Here is a 25,146-nt window from a genome sequence, read left to right on the forward strand (position 1 = left end):
TGTTAAAGCTGCAGCAACAGTAACTTTCAAAAAATCATTTAAAATATGGAAATGGAATGCAGGATGTGTTTAGCCTCCTCATGATAAATAAATAAGGATTTGACACTGATACTGCAATTTATTAATTACTGTAGAAATTAGATCCTCATCAGTTTTAAGGGCTTTAGCGATCTAAAGAAATCATGACATCACAAGAGAAAGTTGAGCAATTCAGTGATGAGAAGAAATAAATTTCAGTCAGATTTTCTAAAACGCTTTTTAATCAAACACAATTAATTGACACTTGAAAAAAAAGACACCCTTGTTCAAGATTCAGTATCCCCACCCTTTCAGTTAAAGAAGACCACCAAGAGGTCTTCTGGCAAACACAGGGAATACCAGTGATGACATGCCTGCTGCTTTCAAGACAAGAAAAATAAGCAGGAAAGAGTCACCATCCCCATCTTTTCTGCCTTTCTTTATACACAGAAAGGTTCAGACACTGTTTTCTACACAATCCCTTGCAAGCCATCTTTAAGCACACGGCTCCATTCTGGGTGTCTGAATTCCTGACATTCTCTGTTTATTTGGGTTACTGTCATTCACTAGCACTTCAGTGTTGTGGTTTTTTTCTATGGCCATGCCTCTTATTGCTCAATTAAAAAAGCCAATGAGATGATTATTGTCAATATATGATCCCCTAAATGTAAAAGCCAATGAACTTGACCCTGTAATTTGCAGCCGAGTCAAACATTTCAGGAAAGCATCAGTACAAATTTACAGCACTTAACACTGCAATTAATGTTAATTTAAAAACTGCTCCTTATATCACAGTTCTTGAATGTTCAATAATATCCATTTCCTAATACAAACATTTCAACAGTACAGTGCAAGTACATAGAAATATAGATGTGTCATGACTTAGAGAAAGCTAACAGTGCCACGTGCTATGAAAAACTGCCTAACATACTCCACATTCATCTCTTGTCTTCAGTTCCTTATAAGCTTCACCAAGTTTTAACTGTCTGGGATGAAATTTCCAATGCCAGATGCCTGCCCTAAGAGAAACATTTGAGAAACTTCAGTGAAAACCATTCAGCTGCTTCTAAGGCTAAAGGAAAAAAAAGAGGGTTTAGCATAAGCTGAAATGGTTTGGTGGCCCTTCCCTGGAAAAGCTCTGACTGGTCTTTGAAAAACTGCAGGTTCACACGCTGTACTCTTCTCTAGACTTCTATTTTTGCTGCAAAAGTTTCTGTGCACTCTGTTCTTAAGAATAGGTTGTTCCAACGCCTCAGCTCCTAGGACTGATCAAATAGCAGGTGCTACCTAAAGCTTTCTGTGGTACAAGAAAAGCACACAAGCCACGAGGTTCCACAGCCACGTTGTGATGACTGCTCCTGGGGAAACAGCTTAATCTGCTGCCTTTTTTGCAACCTGTTTTTTACAAGGAAATAAAACTCATAAGCTCACAAGGGTGAAGGGAAAGAAAAACATAAAAACAAGGATTCTGCCAGACGGGCTTGAAGGGAGAGAAAGCAGTCCCTGAAAACTAGTGGAACTGAGACTGTCTGAAAGGACACTAAACCAGAGAGACAGGAATTAGAAGAAAACAGGTCACTGTAGGCAGATAAATGAAGCAGATCAAGACAAGAAGTCAGAAGCAGAAGAGAGAATGGAACTGGTAGTAAAAGAGTAATATATGACAAAGAGAAGCTGGGCTCTTGACAAGGATCCTTGAAGGAGGAAACCAAGCAAAGACAACAAGAATGGAGGTTGGTGGTGGCAAGAGGCCAGCACGGGAAGAGAGAGGGAGATGAGCTAGGACAGTGTTGGCAGCAATAGGGTACATTCAGTCAAGCAGGAATGAAAGGCAGAAGGGTCTGGTGCTCTCTAAAACATACTGCCCTCCTCCAGAACCTGGAGAAGAACCTAAAATTCTTGTCTTGGCACTCCCCTGCTTTTAGCTAATGACTGAAAAAGGTCTGGTAGGGTTCATGTCTCATCTGAGGCAGTTCACAGAAAACACATCACTAGTGCTGGCCATGACAGCTCAAGCAGAGTAGCTTTGGGTAGGAGACCTTAGCATCAAGCCCCACAATAAAACACCAGGGGTGGTAAAACACTTTTACATAATGGAATTTTAGTCTTTTCAAGTTTGTCTTTTACAGATCTGAGAAACCATTCACAAATTTTAACAAGTCATCTAGGAAGAGACCTGCTACGAAGTCAGGCACACAGACATAAAAAACAAGCAACAAAAGAATGCACATACAAAGTGATGTGTTTATATTTGCAAAGAGTCTTCAGATGATCTTGTTTATCCTCACAGACCTCCTTGCCCCACCCTGTGTGCTCAGAGCTCACTTGCTGGGCGGCTCTATGATGTTTAACCACAGACCCATTAGTTTACAGCTCCTGAATGCTCAACTCTGTGGCTGTAGCAGTGCTCTTGTCAATGTTTTATGTGCCATTAGCACTTAGATTGCCTTTTCAAAAATAGGGGGGTTTAGAGCTGTTTGAGAGTCCAAGTACTAAATGCTTTCAGCCCTACTAACCTTACACTTCGCTCCAGAAAAATCTTTTCATGCAGAGTCTAAGCAGCTTTCTTTTAAAACACATTTCCTCCACTTTCAGACACACACGTAGTCCAACTGTTGGCTTGCATTTCACTCCTCTCTCAAACAGTTTGAAGGTACACTTTCTTATTCGTATTCCTGTAATGCCTCTGAGCTTTAATCACCGACCAGGACCCACTAAACTGGCAATAATTGAGGCTCAGCAATTTGAAAGAAAATGAGAGGTTTGGTGTGGGAACAACTGTGTGGTATTTAGTACTTTCAGCATGTAAGTAAAACGGGCATAATAGCCCTGCTCTGCCTTACAGCAGTGTTGTGAGAACAGATACATTAGAGATTACAAGGCACTAAGATATTATGGTAAGAGGGACAAGATAAGCATCTAACCAAGTCCTTGAAATCAGTGGGAGTTTTGCCTAGCAAGAGGCTCCTGGATGTGATTTCAGAAGAGTAATTCAGTACATACCACAAGAGGGGAGAATTTCTAGAAGCATTTGTTACCCACCTAGTGCTGGTCCCTACAGTCAGTGGTAAAATTCCCAGCTATAATCTGGCTGATGTTTAGTGCTCTTGAAAAACCTAACGGTTTTAATGTTCATATGTAACAAAAATTCAGGGTTTCATCCAAAACTCACTGAAGTCACCTGGAGCTTTTCCCTTAACTCTTGTGAGCTTTGGATCAGAGCCTGCAAGATTACACGAGTCTAATACTTAATTCTGAGCTGGAAAAAACCAAGCCACACCCTCATCAGGGAATCTGAGGAAAAACAGGGTATCTGTACCTCTTTTCTTTCTTTTGCTCTGGGATTGGTAACTAAACATATCATACATACCAGTGGTTTCTCTATAAGTTACTAATAAATATGTATTCCTATCTACATACCTGGCTTTTTCTTCCCTTTCTGTCCTGGTACCACTTCTGTTGGTTCATGAGTTTTCTTCATCAACATGGAGAGAGTAGCATCATGCGTGCGAAAAAGATCCACAACTTTATATAAATCAACATCTGTGATCAGATCGCAGCTCAACACCAAGACATCAGTCTGTCAAAGAAGAAAAAAAACCCAAGCCCTTCAGAGATACAAATGACCACATATGGATTAGCATTTGAGGACCCAACAACAAATACACACATTAACTTCTTTCTTCTTCTTTTTTTTTTTTAACCTACAAAAAACACAAGGTCTGCCACACCCTGACAAAAACAGCTCCTGGTTTTTACCAGTGCACTTTTCTTGAGTCCTGCTGTTACTGTTGTTTGGTTAATGCTTATCCAGCTCTGGACCATAAAGAATATGTGACCATCTAAACTGTCCTCGTCTGCTTCTAAGGACACAGAAGCCATGGCTTTCAAGACTGACATGAAATTCTGCAGTATTATCAACAGCTACTTTTAGTTATATAATGATGTAGAAAAGAAACCTTTCTGAAGAAATCTTTTTTAGCTGACTTTGCATCTGGCTACAAACCACTGGAAAAGATATTTAAACTATGTTATTTTATCGGGGGACAAAAAAAAGCAAAGACTATCTAGGATGTGATTTACTCAGTAATTGCACTGCGATGGTGGGCTCAGTTTAGAAATACATTTCCTAAAACCAGCAATACCTCATATAAAAAAAAAAAAAAAGAAAAAAAAGAGGAAGTTAGGTTCTATTTAATAACATTAAATGTATTTAATTTTGATCTCAAAGGATTCTGAAGTCCCTTACCAAGTATTTAAGAGAACTGCTCACAGATCACAGAAACACTGTCACGTATTGAGCGAGACATGGCAGTTTCATTACAGTGCACACTATCAATATATCTGGCTAAAAACCTCTTACTTAGAAAAAATTTTCTGTATTTCACGTGGGTTGTGGAATATACTGCCAAAAACCTACTAGTTCAGCAATTACTTTCATTTAAACTAATCCTAACATAATATTTGTGCAGCATGGCCTACAGAAAAGTAGCAAGTTTCCACTTTTTGTTAATGATCAACCTTCTAAATGTGTCTCAAGAAGACAGTGTTTCTTTCGTGACATTTACCATTTTCACTTTCTGTGCTACCATTTACCATGGTAAGCCTCCCTGTAGAATGTGACATGGCTGCCTAGTTTTCTCTTTTAAAAAGACAATATTTAATAAGAAGGGCACTAGAAAATACTTTCCCAAACCTGAGTTAATCCATGGAGGATCAGCTTCTGAAAACTATCTTGGTTTAAAGTACTGTTTCAGGACTGACCTCTCATTACAGAAAGGTTTACTATAGAAAAGTTTGGTTTACAGATTTTATCTAATACTAGGAGATTTCACATTGTAGTTGAGACTAACTCAGGTCTGGAATTTACATTATTTGACAGGTTCTCCTATAAATGCTAGGCAGTTTCATGTGTTTACCAATAAGGCACTGGAATTCATCATGTCACAAACTGTTGGAGCTGGATTTGGCATGCTGTGCAAAAGGTCAAGCTCTTCAATTTTCATGTGATTTCTCCCTACTTTACTGAGAAACACCTGGCTGCTTTACAGGAAGGAACAATGTGCAGGTTGAGAATTTTGCACATTCAAAACCTGACTTGCATCACTCCTTTTAATATACTTTCAAAATGTGTATTTTATATTAGAGTTTTGCCCAGGAAAAGTGCTTTAATTAGCACTTCTCTAAAAAAAACCAACATACACACACTGGAAAAAAAAACAACAACCTAATCCTCTACAGCAAGTTGCCCAGCACTCTGGAGCAGCCCTGCTCCAACATTCCAGGGTGTACAAAGAAAATAAGAAAAAAATTCAGCTTGGTATGGAAGTAAATCTCCCGCTTCACAACTGTAAACTGTGAAGAAACACATATTAAATATCCTGGAAAATCCTGCAAAATTTTCAGATATTCTGTTTTTACAGGAGCACACATGAGTTACAATATTTGTAGAAAAGGCCAAAAGGTATTCAAGACCCATATAAATAGACCTGTACTTCTCAAACTCACTCTGCAGAAGGAAGAGATTGCCAGCTTCAACTCTCAATGAATTCATTCCAGCGGTGAAAATAAGTAATAAAATGAGATAGACAGTCCCTCCAACAGTTTTGTCCTAAGGAACAAGTATCTCGACTTGTTAAACAAACCTTGTAATTATTTCACATCTTACTAAATGCTTTAATCTGTCACCAACGCAAAAACCCAACAAGCGTTTCATAGTTCTGACCAGGCTCCTGGGTTTTTTCTCCTCACTATAGGACAAGCCTTTTGCAAAAACTGAATGCAAGACCCCTGAGGAGCATACGGGAACAGAACCACCAAATGTCTGGTTGCCATCTGTTCTACCCATTTACTCTCCCAATATGTAAATAAACGTCAGTGAGCGCAGGGACCAGTGAAACACACGGTTGCTCTGTAAAGCCCACATTTCTGCCTCTCCTCCTGATGAGCAGAGCAGTGGCCTCAGAAGCACGCTGAGAATACACCATGAAAGGCTCTTTTGGGACTTGACAGCCTCCCCTTTGAAACACCACCCCCCTCATAAATAAAGCCCTCACTGTCTAATGGATGCACTTTTTTTTCCCAGTGTACAACTCCTGAACGAATAAACTAATGGCTGAATGAAAAAATAAACCGTCCTAGAACCTTAGCAGAAGTGTGTGTTTTTCTTTACGTTTTTGGGGTGGGTGTAGAAGAAAGAAAATAAATGGTAGAGCTTGTGGGTTTTTTACATATATACACGCCAAATAAATACAGTGCACCTTTCCCAACAAGCCACGGATACAAAGAAGAGAAGCACGCACTTACTACATGCACTCATGTGCTAACAAGGGGTATGTGAACATACTTGACTTCATGAATTATGCAAACACCTAAGTACACACACACACATACATCTCTTAATGAAATACATGTAACAATGATTACATCAACCCCAAACTATTAAACAAACAGACGATAAGAATCAACATGAACTGATTAAAAAAACCCCAGCAAGCACACACCCCAAGCAGAACAACTGCAGAGGAAGAAAAACGCACGCACAAATGCACTCTCAACACCCATTACAACCAGGGGCAGGACAAGGGAAGGGGCTTAACTCAAGGAAGACCATCTCATGGATGGGGCATGAAACAAATGCTTGGAATTTCTGGCATTTTCCTGCTCTGCCAAACTTCATTCGTGCCGTTTTGTCTACTACTTCTGTGACAAAGAGGAGCCCTTGTCACAGACCAGGGGGCTCTACCCCTGAAGCTGCTGTACAGAGCAGGTGAAAATGTCATCAAGCATCATAAGTGAACAGCAAACGACTTTGGGTTTGGGAACACAGGAAAACACTGCTGTGCTACTCATATGGAGGCAGCAGCCATACAGAGCCATGAGAAAGACAAGGAGAATTCGATGCTCCTTGGTAGAGTCACCTCGGGCCTCAGTAATCCCTTTTAACCTCAGATTTACAATTTACTCTTCAAATTCAAAATTTAGACTCGGTTACTGATCAGTGGAGAAAAACAGGGTCCTGTACAGATCATCCCACCTATGATCCGAGTTTCAAGGAGATACTTCTCCATCCCTACTGACTTCATGAATTATTGGAGCTCTGGGCTTCCAATCCAGTGATCACTCAACACAGAGAGTTCAGTCAAGTACAGGCACATGGCACTTAAGGCCCCCAAATCTCTACTCTACCCTTCCCACACTGGCTAACAGGACTTCACCATCAAATGTTTCTGACTCGTAAAATGGTCAGATATTATGAAATAACTTACATAGCTGATCTGGATAAATACAACAGTGTAACATAAAACATCAAGAGATTTATACAGAATAGAGAAAACAGTAAAGAAAAAACACTGAAAACCAACATGTCAACAATTACACTAAACCAAGCACAGTATGGAAAATCTACACAAAAACAAGACTAAAAAGCAGAATGTTTCAAGAAGTCAGTTCAAGACAACCAATTTAAAAATAGAAAACATGTTTTCAATGGAACTAATTCATACCACAGATCAAAAGATGGATGCAATTATATGGTGTAATATACCAGCATAAATAAAAAGCCTTGGACTTTCTCACACCCTGCATACAAAGGCAATGCTAAAACCCCTTTTATATTCAGGAATTATTGCTGGAGCCCTTATGATCAAACAGGAGATGTCAAGGTTACCACAGATAGCTGGCAGCAAATGACAAATTTTTAGTGGTGTTCACTATGCTTTTTCTATCAAGTTTAGACAAGGGCAGGACCTCATAGCCTAAACTGCTGATGGCCTTAAAAATAGCAGACTAGAAAATGAGAAAACATGTGTTGCAAGGAAGCCTCTAATATGAACGAAATCAGCCTCAAGAGAAAGAGAAAGACAAATGTCAGACTGCATTATAAACAGAAAAGAAGCAAGACATCCACAAGCAGTAGAACCAGCTCCTAAAAGAACTGAAAATGGACAAAACACTGAAGTTAAAGGCTAAAAACTTCCAGTTGCAAATGATTACAGTTGAGACTTTGACAGGAAAAGAAAGAAAATCAGGAGATTAGACTGTTCCTACACTCAGTTTAAGTTAACACATGCACAAACAGAGAACTTTGCATCACTTCCTGCGGTGTCACCATACAAAGAGGGGAGAGAGGAACAAGTTATAATTACTGCTGGAAATAAGACTGGGTTTTATACACAATAGCCTGGAACTTCACCCACATGTTGCATTAACAGTGGGTTTGTGTGTAATGCTTTTTATTATTCTAAAGAGTGGAAAGGGAAAGAACAGTTTGGCTGTGGGCAAGCATTTTGATTGCTTGTTAGCGTGCTCCAGGCAAAGCCAAAGCTACCTCACAGCAATTGCATTACTCACCACTCTTCAGATCAGAAACTTACATCCAAAGCTTTAGAGAATCCCTTTTTATCTCAGTCTCCATTAAGAGCCCTCCAATTTCCACACCTGTGACCTCTTTGAAGCTCTATGGCTGTTGCTGTAACTGGAGCAGGGAACCTCATTTAGTTTTTGATGTCTGTAGGATCTTGTTAGCCACCAACTGACATGGCTGCCTTTGGCTGGGAATTCCCACTCCGCTTTTGTAATGTCCTTGATACTAAGATTGAGAAGAAAATCATGATTTAGTACTTTGTTAGCAGACATGAAGCATTTACCCACTCTGCTCTCACCTTGCAGCAGAGCAAGTTTGCTGTAGACCAGCACCTTCATAGCTCTTCTGACAGAGAACAGTTGAGGCACAGAATGTCCCTCAATCCAAAATCCAGCATCAACCTCTCCTCATTAAAAGATGGAAGAAACCTTTTTTTCTTAAAGACAATGTGCAATGTGAAAGAGGCTTCTTTTTCCCTTCTTTAAAAAAGAGAAAACAGAAAAGTCTGGTGTGGGAGCCAAGGGAGTCTCTTCTAATTTCTTGGATGGCCCTGAATTCATCGGTTGAGGATATCTTAAGGCAATGTGAATGCCTTCACACACGTAACCTGTCAGCATCACTGTTTATCTTCTCAAAGAAAGTTGGAAGAAAGATGCCAGAAGCTGGGGAGGAGACTTAACCCCAGTCCCATCATATGGCTCATCCTCTGCGTTGTATCAGATGGGATCATACAATGAAAACACCATTTTAGGCTATCTTTGTATCTCAAGAGCTACCATCCAAAATCAATATTTTTTAATTTACATACATATAAGCTAGGAACAGGAAAGATATTCAAGCCTGGAAGGCATCCTGTCTCCTCCCAGAAGGAAGTCTTATTACCTATGCTCAAACTGACATGTGGGGTGGAAAAGGGTAATTTACAGTTCTCAGCAACCAAACCCAGAAGTTTAGAGATGAACTCAAGTTTGTAAACTTAGTAAGGATGTTTTCAAAGCAGGACATTGATATTATGACACTTACTGAACTGTGAAACTCCTGGTCTGGAACAGAAGTTTTGCAATCCATCTTGTCCTCTGGTGTCAACAAATTCAATTTTGTCCTACTTATGCAGTACTCCAGAAGTAATTTTTCCAGCTTTCTCCTTCAACCACATCAGCCTTCCTCACTGGTTCCATTTTCTACGAGTTGTTTACCCTCCCTTAACAGCCCATCCCTTCCACTTGTCTTGCATTTAGGAAATCTACCTCACATCAATCCAGGATGCCAGCTCTACTACCTATTTTTATCTTCTAAAGAATGTTGGCTTTAGGCTCTGCTGTCTTTTTCTCTTTTTTTTATTTTAATAAAAGAAATCTGCTACCCTTACACTTGCAGAACACTGACAATTGTCAGGCTATCAGTACACTGGGGCACTGGACTGACACATTTCATCTCATCTCACTGGGCTCTCTCATTTACCCAAGATCAAGAGTCACCTCCCGGGTTTACATCCAGATCCTGAGTGTGCCACAGAGGAGACTGCTTTTCCCATCTAAAGGCATCCAGAAAGCGTGCACCAATGGCACAAGAATTGCGCCTGCTAAGGCTCAGGGAAGCACCCCAGAACCCAGACCCCAAATTTGCCAGTTCACGGAGCCTGGCAAGCTAAATTCTCCCCTGGCTCAAAGCAGTGCACGAACAGCTCCCTCCTTCCCATGCAGAAAGAACTCCAGAAACAAATGGCGCTCTCCTCGTCACTCCCATTCCTGGAAGGCAGGTTTCCAGGACTACCTGGATGGCAGCACTGCCAGACCTGCTGTGCAGCTGATCTTGGACTTGGTCTCATATGAGCAGAAAGGAGAAGGCGGCAGTCGGGCTCCAACCTCAACAGCAGCAGCGCAGCAGGATTGCTGCCAAAGCCCAGAGCTCAAGCCCAGGCTTAACACTTAATGTAAGCAGAGCCTTAGGCAGTCAGGTGCTGTAGTCATACACACAATAATAATAAAAAGTAGTCCTGAAGGAGCTCAACCGGCTCAACTTATTGAAGGGAAAGAAGGGCTTTGCCCAGTCTGCAATCACCTGGGCTGCAGATCTCTCAGCAACACAACAAAAAGCAGGCACAATGGGATTCAGGGGCTGGGAAATCAGTGTTCAATGGAGGAATAAAACACAAAGTGGGTTAAAAGGAAGAATAAGTATAACCTGGAATAAAATATCAAAGGATGTAATAGACTATTCATACGTTCTGGTAGATGAAGAAAGTCTTGCTCTATTTCAGATACACTTTCACTAAGTCATCCATAAGTTTTGGGGCTAATAGCCCTAATTACTGGGTGCAAATTGCCATACAGACTAGAGGATCATAATAGTTCCTTGCAGTCTCAAACCAAACAGTAAATGAAAACCAAAACATATACAGCATGTGTCCTCCGGAATCATTCTGCCATCCTGCAGCTACTATCAGCACGATCTTAAATTAAAAAAAAATGGTGTGAAACTCTTTCCAAGGTCAAAACAAGTCATTACACAACACCCAGTTTCAACTCTGCTTCAAAAGAAACCCCAGACTAATGTGCTCTGCAAAGCACAGGCTCTGTGAGACACAGCTCAGTGGCACTGGTACTGCTCACAGCCTGCACAGGAGTGACAACCACCTGAGGGAAACCCCATTGGCTTTGTTCAAATGTTGGGGGTTTTTTTCCTATAAAAACTAATCATGCTATATTAAATAAAAGCACTGTAATGAACTGTAGATTCCTATTCCATTCTCCACACAATATACCACCTTCTCCTCCTAGCACCTCTCCAGTTTTTCCAGTGATATTTGGTCTGCAGCAACTGCTGCTGTAAGAAAAACATGACAAAGATGTCAAGACCTCCACTGCTTTTTGCAGCACTATGAGTCTACATTTAGAATTTTCACCATCTTCCCAAAGGAGCAAACAGAATTTATACTACAGAGGAATGCCTAAATTCCCTTCAAGAAAATCTGAACTCACATTTGTTTTTCCCTTTTCAGCACAGAACAAAGGAAAAATGAGATAACCTATGTGAGTTTCCCACATAACACGACAAAAATGCAAAATTTAATTTCAGGCATACCACAAGTCCACTGATCTTCACCATTTTTAAATTTAACAGTGACAGACAAGCAGTGCTGAGCAAAGTGACACCCTCTGGGACAGCCTGTGCTGCTCACAGCACCACATTCCTGTTATCAGTGTTACACTGCTGTACCAGGCTGCAAAACCAGACACAGGGAAAAACCCTCTCCAGCACAGTCACTCCATGGGCTGACGTTTGGCATCTACTCCCTCCCACATTCCCCAATAACTGGAACTATGTACTTAGGTTAACACACGCAACTGTGTTTGATCTAAACAATTCCATTTTCTCTTCCCAGGCACGAATACTCACTCAGGAATACCGCCTGCAAGGAGGCTACTTGTACATTTTTCTGGAATAACGTTCCTTCCTTGCTGTCCACAGCCCTTTTTTTACTTTGTTTCTAGGCTGCATGATTTCTACTTGTGTATGTTCCCCATGTTTGGATCTTAATAGATCTTCTCTCCTAGGAGGCTGAGGCTTTTCCTGGCAGTTGTGGGCATTACAGCTGTCACAATGTCGTGATTTAAACACAGTAAGTTATTTACATAAGGCAGCTGTATATACTTTAAATAGGGAAAATGAAGGATGGTTTACCAAAATGAGCACTGCTATTTACTCCCCCAAAATGAAAACTAGTAGTAGCTCACAAAAATAGGAAAATATTTTTACCAGGACACTTTTAAACAAATTACTTCAGCTATATACATATGCAAAGGGCTTGCTAAGTCTGCAACTAGAATAGGCTGAATTTGTGTAATTCATCAGAAACCACACAGGGTCTAAATGAAAACACACACTGTAATACAGGAGATATGCTGACCATTAACTTCTACATGGGAACCAGAGGTACTGGTTAACATAATGAGCACAGGCCTCGAGTTCCCAGGAGCATGAAAAGGATAAGGACATGCAGTGGGAGACACAACAATTAAACTGACAGGCATCTCAGGTCTGTCAATGACTCTTCTTGCAAAACACCTCAGGTTTTTGCCTGCTTGTATGATGGAAGGCGTCCTCTTTAGCTGACAATGTTCAGAATAGCAAATGCCCTAATAATCATTCTTGATCCAACCTTCAGAGCTAATTGCCTTATTCAAATTTCTGATGGTTTAGCCATTATCCACAGTAAACCTGGGCAGCAAAATAATTTAATTAGCTATATTCTTATAAAGCTGGGTAAGATTAAAAAAAACCAAACCCAACAAAACAAGCAAACAAACAAAACCCCCCACCAACTGCTGGATTCTTTAACTCTTACCCTGCCAGGAAAAATAATCCTCAGAGGAAACTCTGAACACATTCATCAAGCACAGAGTCAGGCAGTGCTGTATCATTCCCCACAGCAATACAGCCAGCCTGAGCACCTGCCAGTTTAGCTGTTTTCTAAGACAATCAGCTGTGCTTTGTGAATAGGACTTGGGTATCCAAGCTGTAATAAATTTTGTCTGGTGTCTTCAGTGTAGTAGCTTTCTACAACAGGCAGAGAGGGAAACAATACTCCATATCCTGTGAGCTGCCATCTGATACATCTCCTTTTCCCACTAACAACACTGTGAAAGGCAAAATCAGAAAAACTAGCAGGACAGCAACTTTTATTTGTGTTTTAAACACTTAAATAAACAATATTTGCTGTCAGGTGTGCTCGAAAAAAAAAATTATTAAATCCTTTTTACTATTTCAAAATAGATGAATATTTAGTTCAGTCTTGCTCGTATACAGAGAGAGATCTTGCCTCTTCCAAATGAATTTAATTTAGTTTTTTTATTTCCACGGACAGTACCAAAAAAAAAAAAAAAGAAGAAAAAAAAATCACCCTATATTACGGGGACTTAAGTTTTTCTTTCCACGCTCACCAAACTCTGCTCAGTCGTACCGAAAGGACTCAGATTCCATCTTCCAGCCGTTACAGCAAGCTTACTTACATCATGTGTTTGGAAAGGAGATTTTTCAGCAGAGGAAGCAGAGCGCTTAGCCATGCCCGCCAAGACTCCACGGATCAGTGACCCTCAGCAGCATCCAGACCACCACCGTGACATCACACTTTCCACAACATGGCTCCCAAAGATGCACATACCGAGAGAATCCGGAGTTTCAATCTTTGTTTATTTGCTCAAAGGAAGTTGGTTTTTCTTCTTCTTCTTTTTCTGGTAGCTTTTTAGGGTTTGTTTTGCTTTGCTTTTTAAGAGCTGTGTTGCTTTCTAATCTTACTTTTTGAAACTGCGAAAACCAGGTGGACCACCTGAGATGAAAAGTTTCACACACAGGCACTCAGCAGTGATAGCAGCAGAAGACAAGCTGATTAATTCACACCATATTAGTCAGGGCTTCCATTAACACAACTAAGGGCTCATCAGGGAAGGAAAATATGAAATTGTTCCATTGCTGTTACCCTGCTGGAATGCCACATTTTAATCACTGGCTGGAGTATACTGAGCTGAGTGACACAAGGGAGAGAAATGCTTAACAGAAGATGAAAATAATATAGACTCAGTATAAATGCTTGATCCAGGCACATCCAATCCACCTCCTCCTTCAGTTTAAAACAGGGCTGCATGATTTAACCAGGTCTCTCAACCTGCTGCCTGGAGAGGCCCCAGCCTGGGAGGTGGTGCCAGACAGCAGCTGTGTGGGTCTGGTAAAATTCAGCACAGGAAACAAAATGGTCAAATATTAGAGATGCCTAAATTTCAGAGGAACTCATTTGTAAACTACAGTGACACCCCTCGCCATTTATTTTTTTCACCAACAATCTACAACCCACAAAAATGGCTCCAGCAGCCTGATGGTACAAGCAGAGGGTCACAGAAACACAGTTCTCAAAGGAGTTTACTAAGTCAGAGTTTTGCCTCCTGCAGTTCCAGTGATCAAATTCCTTAGTTCATTTAAAAACTAAAGTACAACAGCAAAACAGATTCTCACTCTAGGATTTTTGTCTTGATTACTCCTGGAAGGCTCTCTCACAATCCTATTCTGCTCTGATTAAAACCTTTCTGTAGTTTTCAGGCTATGTTTTCTCATAGCAAATTTAAACACAATTATACTTCACTCTGAATATCTTATCTCCTTTTCTAGTGTTTGTTCCACATTTGATACATTTGAGTTCCACACCTGTTCAGTAATCCTGGCAAAAAAAATTTCTCAAGCTTTAAGAAATAGTATTAATTTCTGAACTCTACCATAAAAAAAATACCTGATACATTCTAGTCTTGCACTTACCTTTCTTTCCTCCATCAGAGTGGCTGCTCACCAGCCCCCTATTTCAACTAGTACATTCTGAGATATTGCAATTTACTCTTGGGCTCTTATTATAAATTTCTTGTTTCTAATCCCCAAAATCATGAGTTCTGTGTTACCACCCAAAGTCTATGTGCTATAACTGTGCTATAACATGGTGGTTCATGAGACATATATTTTGCATACTGGTCCTGTAAATCATCCAGAGGAGGTCTACTAAACTGCAAGAGAAGACCTTTAAGAATGGTATTAGAAGTCAAATAAATGAAGACATATATCTGGACTGAAGAAGTCACAGAGGGACACACTGGAGGTAATGATCCCACTAAAAAGCCCCAAAGGATGTACCAGAAGACTTTAAAATATGATTTGAAAAAAGTGTCTCCACCAACACCTGTTACAGAGGAAAAGCCTCCCTAAGCGAGCCAGGAGATTTCATCACATAAATTTCAAGAAACATCAAAATAAGTTCACTTTTAAAAAGGTTACTCCCCACATTAATGAAAAAATATCACCACTGAAAGGCAAGTGGCCTACAAAACAAAACTGCATCATCTCCTACCCCAGACTGCAGCAGACAGCACTCATATCTCTTCCCTTGCTGGGAAGTGTATCAGGTATCACCACAAACTGTCAAGGCTTTTTACCCATTTCCCTATTACTCAGATTCAACTCACCTGAAGGCTCCAGCCAGTGCAGCTTACCAATGAAAACCAGAAACAAGGGCTACTGATAGTTATTGAGGAGAAAGCAATTCTACATGATTTTAAAGAAAAGCCACAGCTCTTACACTGACCCCCTTCCCACAGTGCTCTGGGCAATTAACAATCTTAGGATGCTAAATAAAAATAAATAAAACCAAGATCATGGAAGTTATTAAATTACACCTTAGCACCTGCTGTGTCCACCTGCAACACCATCCTTAGTTTATAGTAGCTTGATCAATGTACTGTTTTACTAAAAATGCCAAACTGATCACGTTTAAAACCCCCTCAATCTTGAAGCAGTATGGGTGAGAAAATTTGAAGACAAATCCAGAGAGCAAGATTAGTGTTTTCTCATCATGCTCAGGGCTAGATTAAGCCATTCTTACATTCAAATGGTTTGCTCTTTTGTCCCTAATGAAAGTCCACCCTCTAAAGAACCCAACTCTTAAGAAAGCAGGTCTTATTATTTCTTCCCCTGTACAGATTCTCCAGGCTGCTTAGCAAAGCATGCAAAGGCAACATGCCTCCCATGCCTGTAATGGCTGAAACAGTGACCAGTAACAGCCTGAGTGATGAAGTAGGAAAGATATTTAAAGAGAGCAGAATCAGAAAGTGACAGGAAAAAAATCTGGATGTGGAAAACAAGATTTCATGAAGGAAAGTTTGATTTATATTTCATACAAAAAGAATTTTTTACACCTATGCTAACTGCTTTTTTTTTCCTCCAAACATTTCGTGACAGGTCAAGAATATTCTTTAATGCAAATAATAGTTTAAGACAAAAGCAAATTGTCTCCATCAAAGCAGGAGACTAAAAGATGACCTTCAGAGACAAATGAAAGCACAGATTCTGCCCTAAAGAGCTCCCAGTCTGCCTTTGCTAATGTACATTGGATGAGGTGGTATTTATGTATTACAGACTTAGAGATGACTTTGTCATTTAATACACAAAAATAATTTTCTGAAGTTTCAAAGTAATTATTGACAATGATTCTTGTAAAGAGACATAAATTGGGTGAGAGTACTGCTTTAACAGATTTGGAACCTAAGGGTGCAACTGCTTGATTCATAGCTTGTTACAACCCATCAAAATTGCTTGGTTTTATCATAACTGTTCACTGTCCTAAACAGATTCACTGAAAGGGTTTTTCCACTACTTTGCAGTTTTTCAAATGCTGACAGTCATGCAGTCAAATCCATGGCAGTGCCTCTTTTTGTGTCCTGTAAGCCTTGCTGGACCTGTCTCACTTCCACGTGGCAGGTGGGGCAATAACGCAAAAGGCACTGAAGTTTTCACTAAGCAAATCACTTCAGAATTACTGTATTATAATTGCATGTGTGAACAACTGAAAGAAAACTGAAGTCAGAAGGCATTTGAAATAAATAAAATCAATGTTCCTGTAATGAATTGACTCAGCTACAGGAGCAGACTGTCATCTTCCAAAATACATTCAATTCCTCTATACACCACGCTCTTGCCAAGGCCCCGTGTGGAACAGGGGAGCTTTCTTCACTCTTCAAGACCAGGGAAGATTGTCAATCCAAACCTGGAGGCACGAAGACTGGCTTATTTCTCTGTCTAGGCTAGAACATGAGGTGACAAAGACCAGTAAACACCACTATGGTGGTAAAGCTGCGGTTCAACAAGAGCATTGTTGTACCATCAACTGTGAGTCTGTACAGTCTATGTTGCACCACTTCCAATCCTATAAATAAACAATAAAAGAATTAGGCCTTTACAGCTTTATTTTCATATTTTGAAAAGCCATTCATTAGCAGTCCTGCAAAAGATGAGCAGAAAACTAGGAACTTAAAGGGCCAAAAGAATAAAGCTGACAGTGATATTAAAAGTGTACCAAAAAACAAAGACTGGACATTAAAATGATACCCATGGAAACTGTCATAAGGCACACAGACTATAGCAGGATCCTGAAACCAACTGCATTTCAGGGCAATGATGGGATTATCCACAGGAGAGCAATTAAAGGATCTGATCAATAGCTGTCACAAAGTTCTTAAAATTTTTTCATCTCCCTGTATAAAACAAAACATTTCAGAAATATATTAATAAGTCCTATACCCACTTTTTGCTTTTTGACAACATAATTGTAAGTGCTGCACTTAGTGTAAAACATTGATGTGTCATTTTTTGATTTGTTAATATAAACACACGCAACAACAACAACAAAAAATCCTTATCAGTTTCTACATCATATGCTACAAAACCATTTTTCTGTTACTTATATTTAGACTGACACATTCCCAAACTGAGAATCTGTTCAAAATCATAGAGTAGCACACACTGAAAAAAACACAACACTGGCCATTCAGAAACTGGACTGCAGATCTACTGAAGATTCTTCAACTGTTTCCATTTCAAAGAGCTTCAACCTGTGTTTAATCTCTTGTCCTACTGGCTTTCACAAGGTGGGGAAACAGAGTACGTAGTATATACACAGTATAGAAAGATGATCTAATGCATGAAACCATAAGAGATTTGAGACAGATGCCCAGTTTCCAGTACTGGTGCAAACCTCTTAAATGATCCCAGGTAAATCACTTCACCTTGTTATGCCTCAGTTCTCAGCCACAGAGCTGTGAGGACAAACTGGTTAATGGTGTTTGCTATTCAGACCCCAGAAGTGAATGTTTAATAAAACCAAGCCAAGTAAGTTAATTAAAGAACTACTGGTAAAGAACAGGCCAGACTGACATCCAGGCCTAGGAACCCAGAATGTTAAACTTACAGGACCAAGTATTCCGTTGTTCCACTATTTTTCAAGCAGGTGCCTTTAGGAATTAAGTTTAGCATAATATTTTTATTGTATGCAAGATCGAAGAAAAGGATACATTCAGACTTGTAATGAACATGAAAACCCTAATGAAGCTGCTACCTTGTCAATCAGGTATAGGCTGAGACAGCCAAAAATAACAGGAAGAGTTCCAATAGAGCAAAGAACATGCATCTACTATATCAACTCTTGAAGCAAAGATGTCAAAAACATTCCTGTGTGAACAGCAAACAGAAACTTGAACAGCCTTCCTTTGCTCTCGTGAACTTCTGAACAACCAGGAAAGAGTAAGACTGGCAGAGTCAGCTGCTTGCTACTATGAATGACAGCCTTATCTGCCCCCGAAAACACCAGCACCAAAAAGGGATAAAACAACAACGCAAACTACGTTCCCTTGGTCCTTACAGGTTTTGCACATGCCTGCTCTCATGCTACTACTGACTGCAATTCTGCAAGTCTAATCTTTTGACATCTAATCTTTAAATTATAAAGCTTAATTAACAAAGGTGCAACATAACAAAAAGGCCAGAAACTGCAGGCACAGCAAGCAGCAGTGCTGAGCCAGTGGGACTCCCTCAGTCAAATGCTAGACAAGGCAGCAAGTCATGAGATGTTATGCTTTAGAGTGCTTTAATGCACAACTCAGAATTTGTGATCAGCAGTTCAGCTACCCTTTGACACATTTCTTACTGTGCATTTATAATCTTGGCTTTACTCCCTGTTGCTTGCATTGCACACAAGCAAGTTGTCTATCCTGTGCCACGTTACCTCACTTTCACTGAGCATACTTGCTCTTCTGTCTGTGGGCAATTAACTCAGTTTGCAACAACTAAGTTTCAGCAACCAGTTTAAAACTTCTCATCAGACTTTTTGCATGGGTTGCAAAAAGCCTGGCAGCAAACTATGGCCACAAGCAGCAGTTGTTTTCACCAGGGAAACTCATTCTTCAGCAAGATCCCTCTGCCGCTACAGCGCAAACACAGCCAACATACAGCAGCTTTTCAGCTACCTCTGCTCTGGAGTTCTCTCACTTCTATCACACAGGAGAGGGTATACCCTGTAAAAGGTGTACCAGTGGTATGCATTTACTAGAGGAATGACTCCAAAATACACAGTGCAGCAATCTGCTCAAGAACTTAGTATAGACTTCTTTCAAATAAGAGACCACTTTGTCCTCTGTGCCCAGACAAGCAAGACATGGAATAAAAAGGGCAGAAGCAGCAGCTGCTCTTCATACACAGCATCTGACTTAGGAAAACTTATGTGGTTTTCAGTGCTACCTCACATCTTCTCTAAGCCTTTTTTCTGAAAAATAACCAGAAGATCAACACTGCCGCCTGTGAAGACACAGACTATTTTCTGACTCACACACACTCTCCTTGTTGTCTCCCAGGCCCCCTAAGCAAACCTGCCTGGATTGCCAAAAGGAGGGACACCCAGACAGGAAAGTTCATTGCTGATCAGGCAACAGAACTGTAAGGTCAGGGTCCCACTTTGCAGTGCAGAGGTATTTCCTTACTGCATGCAGATGTTTAAAAAATAGTGCCAAACTGCATCGTGCCAGAGCACAATTCTCGTGACAGAAACATCCAGTTCAGTTAAACTGATTTTGTTGATTGTGATTTTCGTTTTATATATTCTCTTTGCCCTCGAAATTATTCTAGTCTGTGCATTAATTCCTTGTAGAATCTCTCTCGTTGTGCCACCTACACACCCGTATTTTCCAGGAAATTTCACTTTGTCTCAACTGGAGTCTTTCTCTTGGGAGTACACAGCCTGTTACACTGCAGTTGATTACCTTCAAAAAGAGCCTGAAGACAAAAAGACACCTCAGGACTTAAGCAGCTCACTGATGTTCTGTTGCAACATTTATACAAATAGTCATTTTGGCTAAGATGGCCTAAACAGACAGGGAACAAATCAGAGAGATTAAGTGTATGACAACAACAAAAACAAAATTCCATCCAGGATCACAGCAAGAGCTCCGAGCAGCATTTCTGCCTTACATGGGAGTGTTTTAATTGTGCAGCTGGAAATTAGAATTCTATAAACTCGTGGTTTTATTCGAACAGCAGCCCTTTATCACATTTGGGCACTGTTTATCGAAGAGCTTACCATATGACCAGGCCAGCAAAAGCATAGGAAAAGCAGAAAACTGAAGCACAGCACAAATCACTGGCCCAACAACACAGGCAAGCCCGTGGCAGGGCCAAGAACTGAAGTTCTTTGGGCATCCTCACATTGCCCAAGCTGAGACAGCAAGGAATGTCTGTGCAGAACTACTTCCCCAAGCACTGCGTGGACAACAGCTCTCACACGTTGTATCAAAAAATTGTGTAAACAAATACAACCTTTTAATTACCCTGCCAGAAAGCTAACACTGACTAAGAAGCAGCCAGTGCCCAGGCTGGATCTGCTCCAGCCTTCCTAGCTGTCAATTCCAGCCATTCAGAGTCTTTGTTTGAGTTCCCCCATGAGGTGACCTTTACAAAATTCAGCTCTTCTGAAGATCAGGAAATTTGGTTACGTGCAGTACGCTCTTAAAACACAACAAAAAAAATTATTATAAACAAATAACTCTCAGTCAAGTTCAATAAAAGACAGCAATACCTTAATTTTCTGGTGAATATGCCTCAGGGAATCTGCTGTACCCATGTCCATGTTGTCACTGATGCACACGAAATCGAGCTTCATTTTTGTGTCCAAGTTTAACATCTTTTGGATTTCCTTCCTTGTAATCACAATGACCTCTAGGACAGAGGAAAGCGAGATGAGACCAAGCAGAAAAAAACCTAAATAATATGATCACAAACAGGACACACTATTTTATTTAGAAAGGCTGATGGAACTGTCAAAACGCTTGAGTAACACGACTGGGTTCTACACCGAACCAAAACCGAGCTCTTTTGGCAGCAGCAACTTTTGAAGAAGAAAATTAAAGTCCTAATGAATATGAAAACAATCTCTCCTGCTTTGTGTGGGTGGAGGTTGTTACTGAAAGTGACCCATGCATGTGTGGCATGAATTGTTAGCAAGACAGAACAGAAACCTCTATCCTTAGTGAGCAACCTCAAACCATCTGTCCTCAAACAGACCAAGGAGACCCCTGCATTAATGTCACCAACACTTCAGAGCTCTGTCTTTTGCTGCCCTGATCCTGTGTAATCCTCTGTGGACAACACCACCAACCACAGCATTACAATACAATGGTTAAGCTATTTCGCAGCATCAGCTTGGCAAGAGAGTGGAGTAATATGTGAGCAACAAGCTCATTCCATCTACAAAAGAAAAAGGATAAATGCATATTTGAAGGAAATCAACAGTGGCATGAAAGCATATTTTCCAAAATGAAGAATGTGAGAACAGAAGCTCTGCAAAGAAAAGATTGAGAAAACAAAATGACACGAAACCTTTTCCACCAGCCTCAAGAACGGGAAGGAAAAGCAACAGTCAAAATCCTCCAATTAAAACATCCCACCTCCCAAAAAACTCCAACACCATAACATTGTATTCCATATGGAATTTTAACAGAGCAGTATGGGAAATAATACAGCCCTCAGCCTAAGAAGTTCCTGTGGCAAGATGAAAACACATTAAAAATAAATCTTAATGCATTAATGTATCAGTCAAAACTGAACTCATCCTGAATCTATTAACAGAAGAGAAAGGAACTGTAACCACGAGAATTGTGGGGCAGTTTGGTGCCAGAGATATGGGAGGGCTGCTCTCCCACTCCCATACTGGCTGCCAACTTGGATTCAGAACAGGCTGAAGAACCTAGAGAAAGGGACTGAAAGCACACCTTGAATTAGACGAAGAATTAACTGATGAAGAGGGAACTGGTGTCAGGTGGAAGTTTTAAGCTCACACTGTTCAGCATTAATCTGGTGAGGTGGGCAATGGTCTCCTCAATATCAGGAGGGATGAAGCACTTGCAATTAGGGCAAAAGGGATGCAGTGAATCAGCCCATGGAACACCTACTTATTAACATAAGCTAATATGAGAAACTAAAGCCTTACGTAACACTTAATAAAAATTATGATCCAGGGAGAGAATTCATGCCACTGGACTGTTAATGCAGAAATGTACAGCTTGGTCAGGGGGCAGGAGCAAGGGAGGAGCAGGAAGGTGGCAGCTTGCTTACTGAAGCTGAATACATTTACTGAATACAGCCCTGCACATCCACGTGTTCACAGGGGAGGGATAAGCTGGAGAGCTGCCTGTGAGAAAGGAGAAAGGTCTGACTGCAGCACAGAATCACAGAGTCACAGAATGGTTCAGGTGGGAAGGGACCACAGTGGGTCATCTGGTCCCACCTCCCTGCTCCAGCAGGGTCATCCCAGAGCACATGGCACAGGATTGTGTCCCGACTGTTCCTGAATATCTCCAGTGAGGGAGACTCCACAGCCTCTCTGGGCAACCTGTTCCAGCGCAGAGGCACCTGCACAGTACAGAAGATCTTCCTCATGTTCAGGTGGAACTCTCTGTGCTTCAGTTTCTGCCTGCTGCCTCTTGTCCCATTGCTTGGCACCACTGAGCAAAGCCTGGTCCATCCTCTTGTCCCTTCAGACATTGATGAGGTCCCCTCTCAAGGCTGAACAGGCCCAGCTCTCTCAGCTTTTCCTCATAAGAGAGATGCTCCAGTCCCTAAATCATCTTTGTTGCTCTCTGCTGGACCTGCTCCAGGAGCTCCATGTCTCTCTTGTCCTGAGGAGCCCAGAACTGGATACAGCTCTCCAGATGCAGCCTCAGTAGGGCTGAGTAGAATAGAGGGGCAGCTACTAGTGGTCAAGAGCATCAAGTGGAAATGGTTATTTCTGAGTAAAGAGCCACACAAAGCACAGTGCTGATTGCACAGAAGCTTTTAGCTACCTAAATCTCCACAGTGTGGGATAAAAGTATGATCCTATCAAAAAGAAGGAGACAGGATGACAGGCAAAGTCATCAGTGTGCAGATTTCAACAGATAACAAGCAAAAAGCAAACACAAAGGACAAAAGTTTTTAAGGAAAAAAAATAAAAGCAGAGTCTTAAGTTTGCTCTTTGTTTTGTTCCTTCACACCAAAAGAGTAAGAGGCCAACATGGACAATCATGAGCTGATATTTACATCTTCACAGAAAAAAGAAGCAATCAGGACAAAAGCCACAGTCTGAGATGAAGTACAGACTGATCACACAGTCAAAAGAGAGGAGCACAAATGGACAAGACCAATATAAACATGAAAACACAGAGGCATGAAAAGGTGTCAGGAAGAAGCTTTATAAGAAGCTGGGAGGGCACTACAGAAAGATGTGGTCCACCACTCAAAAGGTAAACAAATACCTAAACCCAAAAATACTAAAGGACCTCACCAGGTACTAAGCATCACCTCAGTGCCCCTGTGGAACAAGGCCCCCAGGTGAGCAACACAAGTCTGCCCCTTTCCCCTGCCCTGTTCTGGCCAAACCTCAGAGCTTGGCTCTGTGCTGCCACACGGGCTGCACGCCTCACACACAGCAAGTAACCCTGAACTTCAGGCCAGGCTGAAACAACAAACCAGGAGCCATCCCTGGAGGGTTGACACGCTCCTCACACCGCTGTCAGTAATGACTGAGAGAGAAATGTGAGAGACTCACGGTCGGCAACCCGGGGAGACAGAGCTGGGGATCAGAAAATCATTAAGGTAGAAAACACTTCTAAGATTATCAACCCAGCACCACCATCGTGTTCACCATGAAACCATGTGCCATATCCACATGGTGACTCCACCACTTCCCTGAACAGCCCATTCAGATGCTTTACAACCCTTTCCCTGAAAAAAAATGTCGTAATATCCAATCTAAACGTCCCCTGATGCAACTTGAGGCCACTTCCTCTCATCCTGTCACTTGTTACCTGGGAGAAGAGACTGATGCCCACCTCACCTTCAGGCAGTGCTCGGCCCTTGGTGGGGGAGAAGAGGGGGAAAAGGGCGCTGGCACAGAGGGCAGGAAGAGACGTGACACACGGGCCAACAGCTTCAGTGCAGAGAAGCGATCTGCTACAGCCCCTGCCCGACCAGCAGGGCACCTGCCACACGGCACAACAGCGGGGAACAGCCGGGAGCGCCGGCGGTGTCGGGGCCAGCCCTCCCGGCCCCCGCCGTGCCTCACCTTCGAAGCCTGCGCGCTCCAGGAGGTTCAGCGGGTACCAAAGCAGGGGCCGGTTTCCCACCGGGAGCAGCGGCTTCGGGATGCTGGAGGTAAGGTCCGTCATGCGGGAGCCGCCTCCCGCCGCCATCACCACGGCCTGGAACTCCATGACGCTGCGGAGTGGCACAGAGGCAGGGCAGGGCAGGGCAGGGCCTGGGCGGGACAGGGTCGGTCGGTGCCGCCGGTGCCGCGGCCGCTCCCGGCACTGACAGCGCAGCAATGGCGGCACCACCGCGCTGCGCCTGCGCAAGGACAGCCGAGGGCGTCGATCGCGGGCGAGCGCCGAGAGGATCGATCCGCCTCCTCTCCCGGCGCCGGACGGCCGCCACCCGGCCAGGGCAGCGAGACGAGCGCCGAGGGAAGGATCCCGCGCTTGAGGAGCGCCGAGTCATGGATCCGGGCGCCGGCGCGGGGGCGCTCGGCTGGACAGCGCCCCCTGGCGGCCGGAGCGGGGAGTGCGGGGGAGGTGTTGAGGGTGTTTGGGGGCACTGTGGGACATTTGGAGTCTGTATGGGGGCACTGGGGGCATTGAGGGTCTCTGTGAGGGCACTGGGGGCATAGGGGGTCTGTGTGAGGGCACTGGGGTCATTGTGGGCTGCGTGAGGGCACTGGCAGCACTGTGGGGTGCATTGGGGGCGATCTGGGGGGCAATGGGGGCAGTGTGGGGGGCAGTCGGGGGGTACTGAGGGTTGTGTGGCGCATTCGGGGCTGTCTGGGGGTGCACTGGGGGGTCAGTTCGCTGCTGTGCTCCCCATGCACACCCTGTGCA

The 25,146-nt window shown here is 42.2% G+C and overlaps 1 protein-coding gene across 1 annotated transcript in view; it reads right to left on the reverse strand.

Moving 5' to 3' along the window:
* The window catches only part of EIF2B3 (eukaryotic translation initiation factor 2B subunit gamma), a 100,016-nt gene extending 75,418 nt beyond the window's left edge, over window positions 1-24,598 (reverse strand). Inside the window, exons 1-3 of the mRNA XM_027649198.1 lie at window positions 24,339-24,598; window positions 20,817-20,956; window positions 3,439-3,598 (exon numbers count right to left, since the gene is read on the reverse strand). Coding sequence (XP_027504999.1) covers window positions 3,439-3,598; window positions 20,817-20,956; window positions 24,339-24,486 — 448 coding nt within the window. The 5' untranslated portion in view covers window positions 24,487-24,598. The remainder of the gene's footprint in view (window positions 1-3,438; window positions 3,599-20,816; window positions 20,957-24,338) is intronic.
* Window positions 24,599-25,146: the final 548 nt, after the last annotated feature.

The sequence above is a fragment of the Corapipo altera genome, unplaced genomic scaffold (assembly GCF_003945725.1).
Source record: "Corapipo altera isolate COAL_440 unplaced genomic scaffold, ASM394572v1 112, whole genome shotgun sequence".
NCBI lineage: Eukaryota > Metazoa > Chordata > Aves > Passeriformes > Pipridae > Corapipo > Corapipo altera.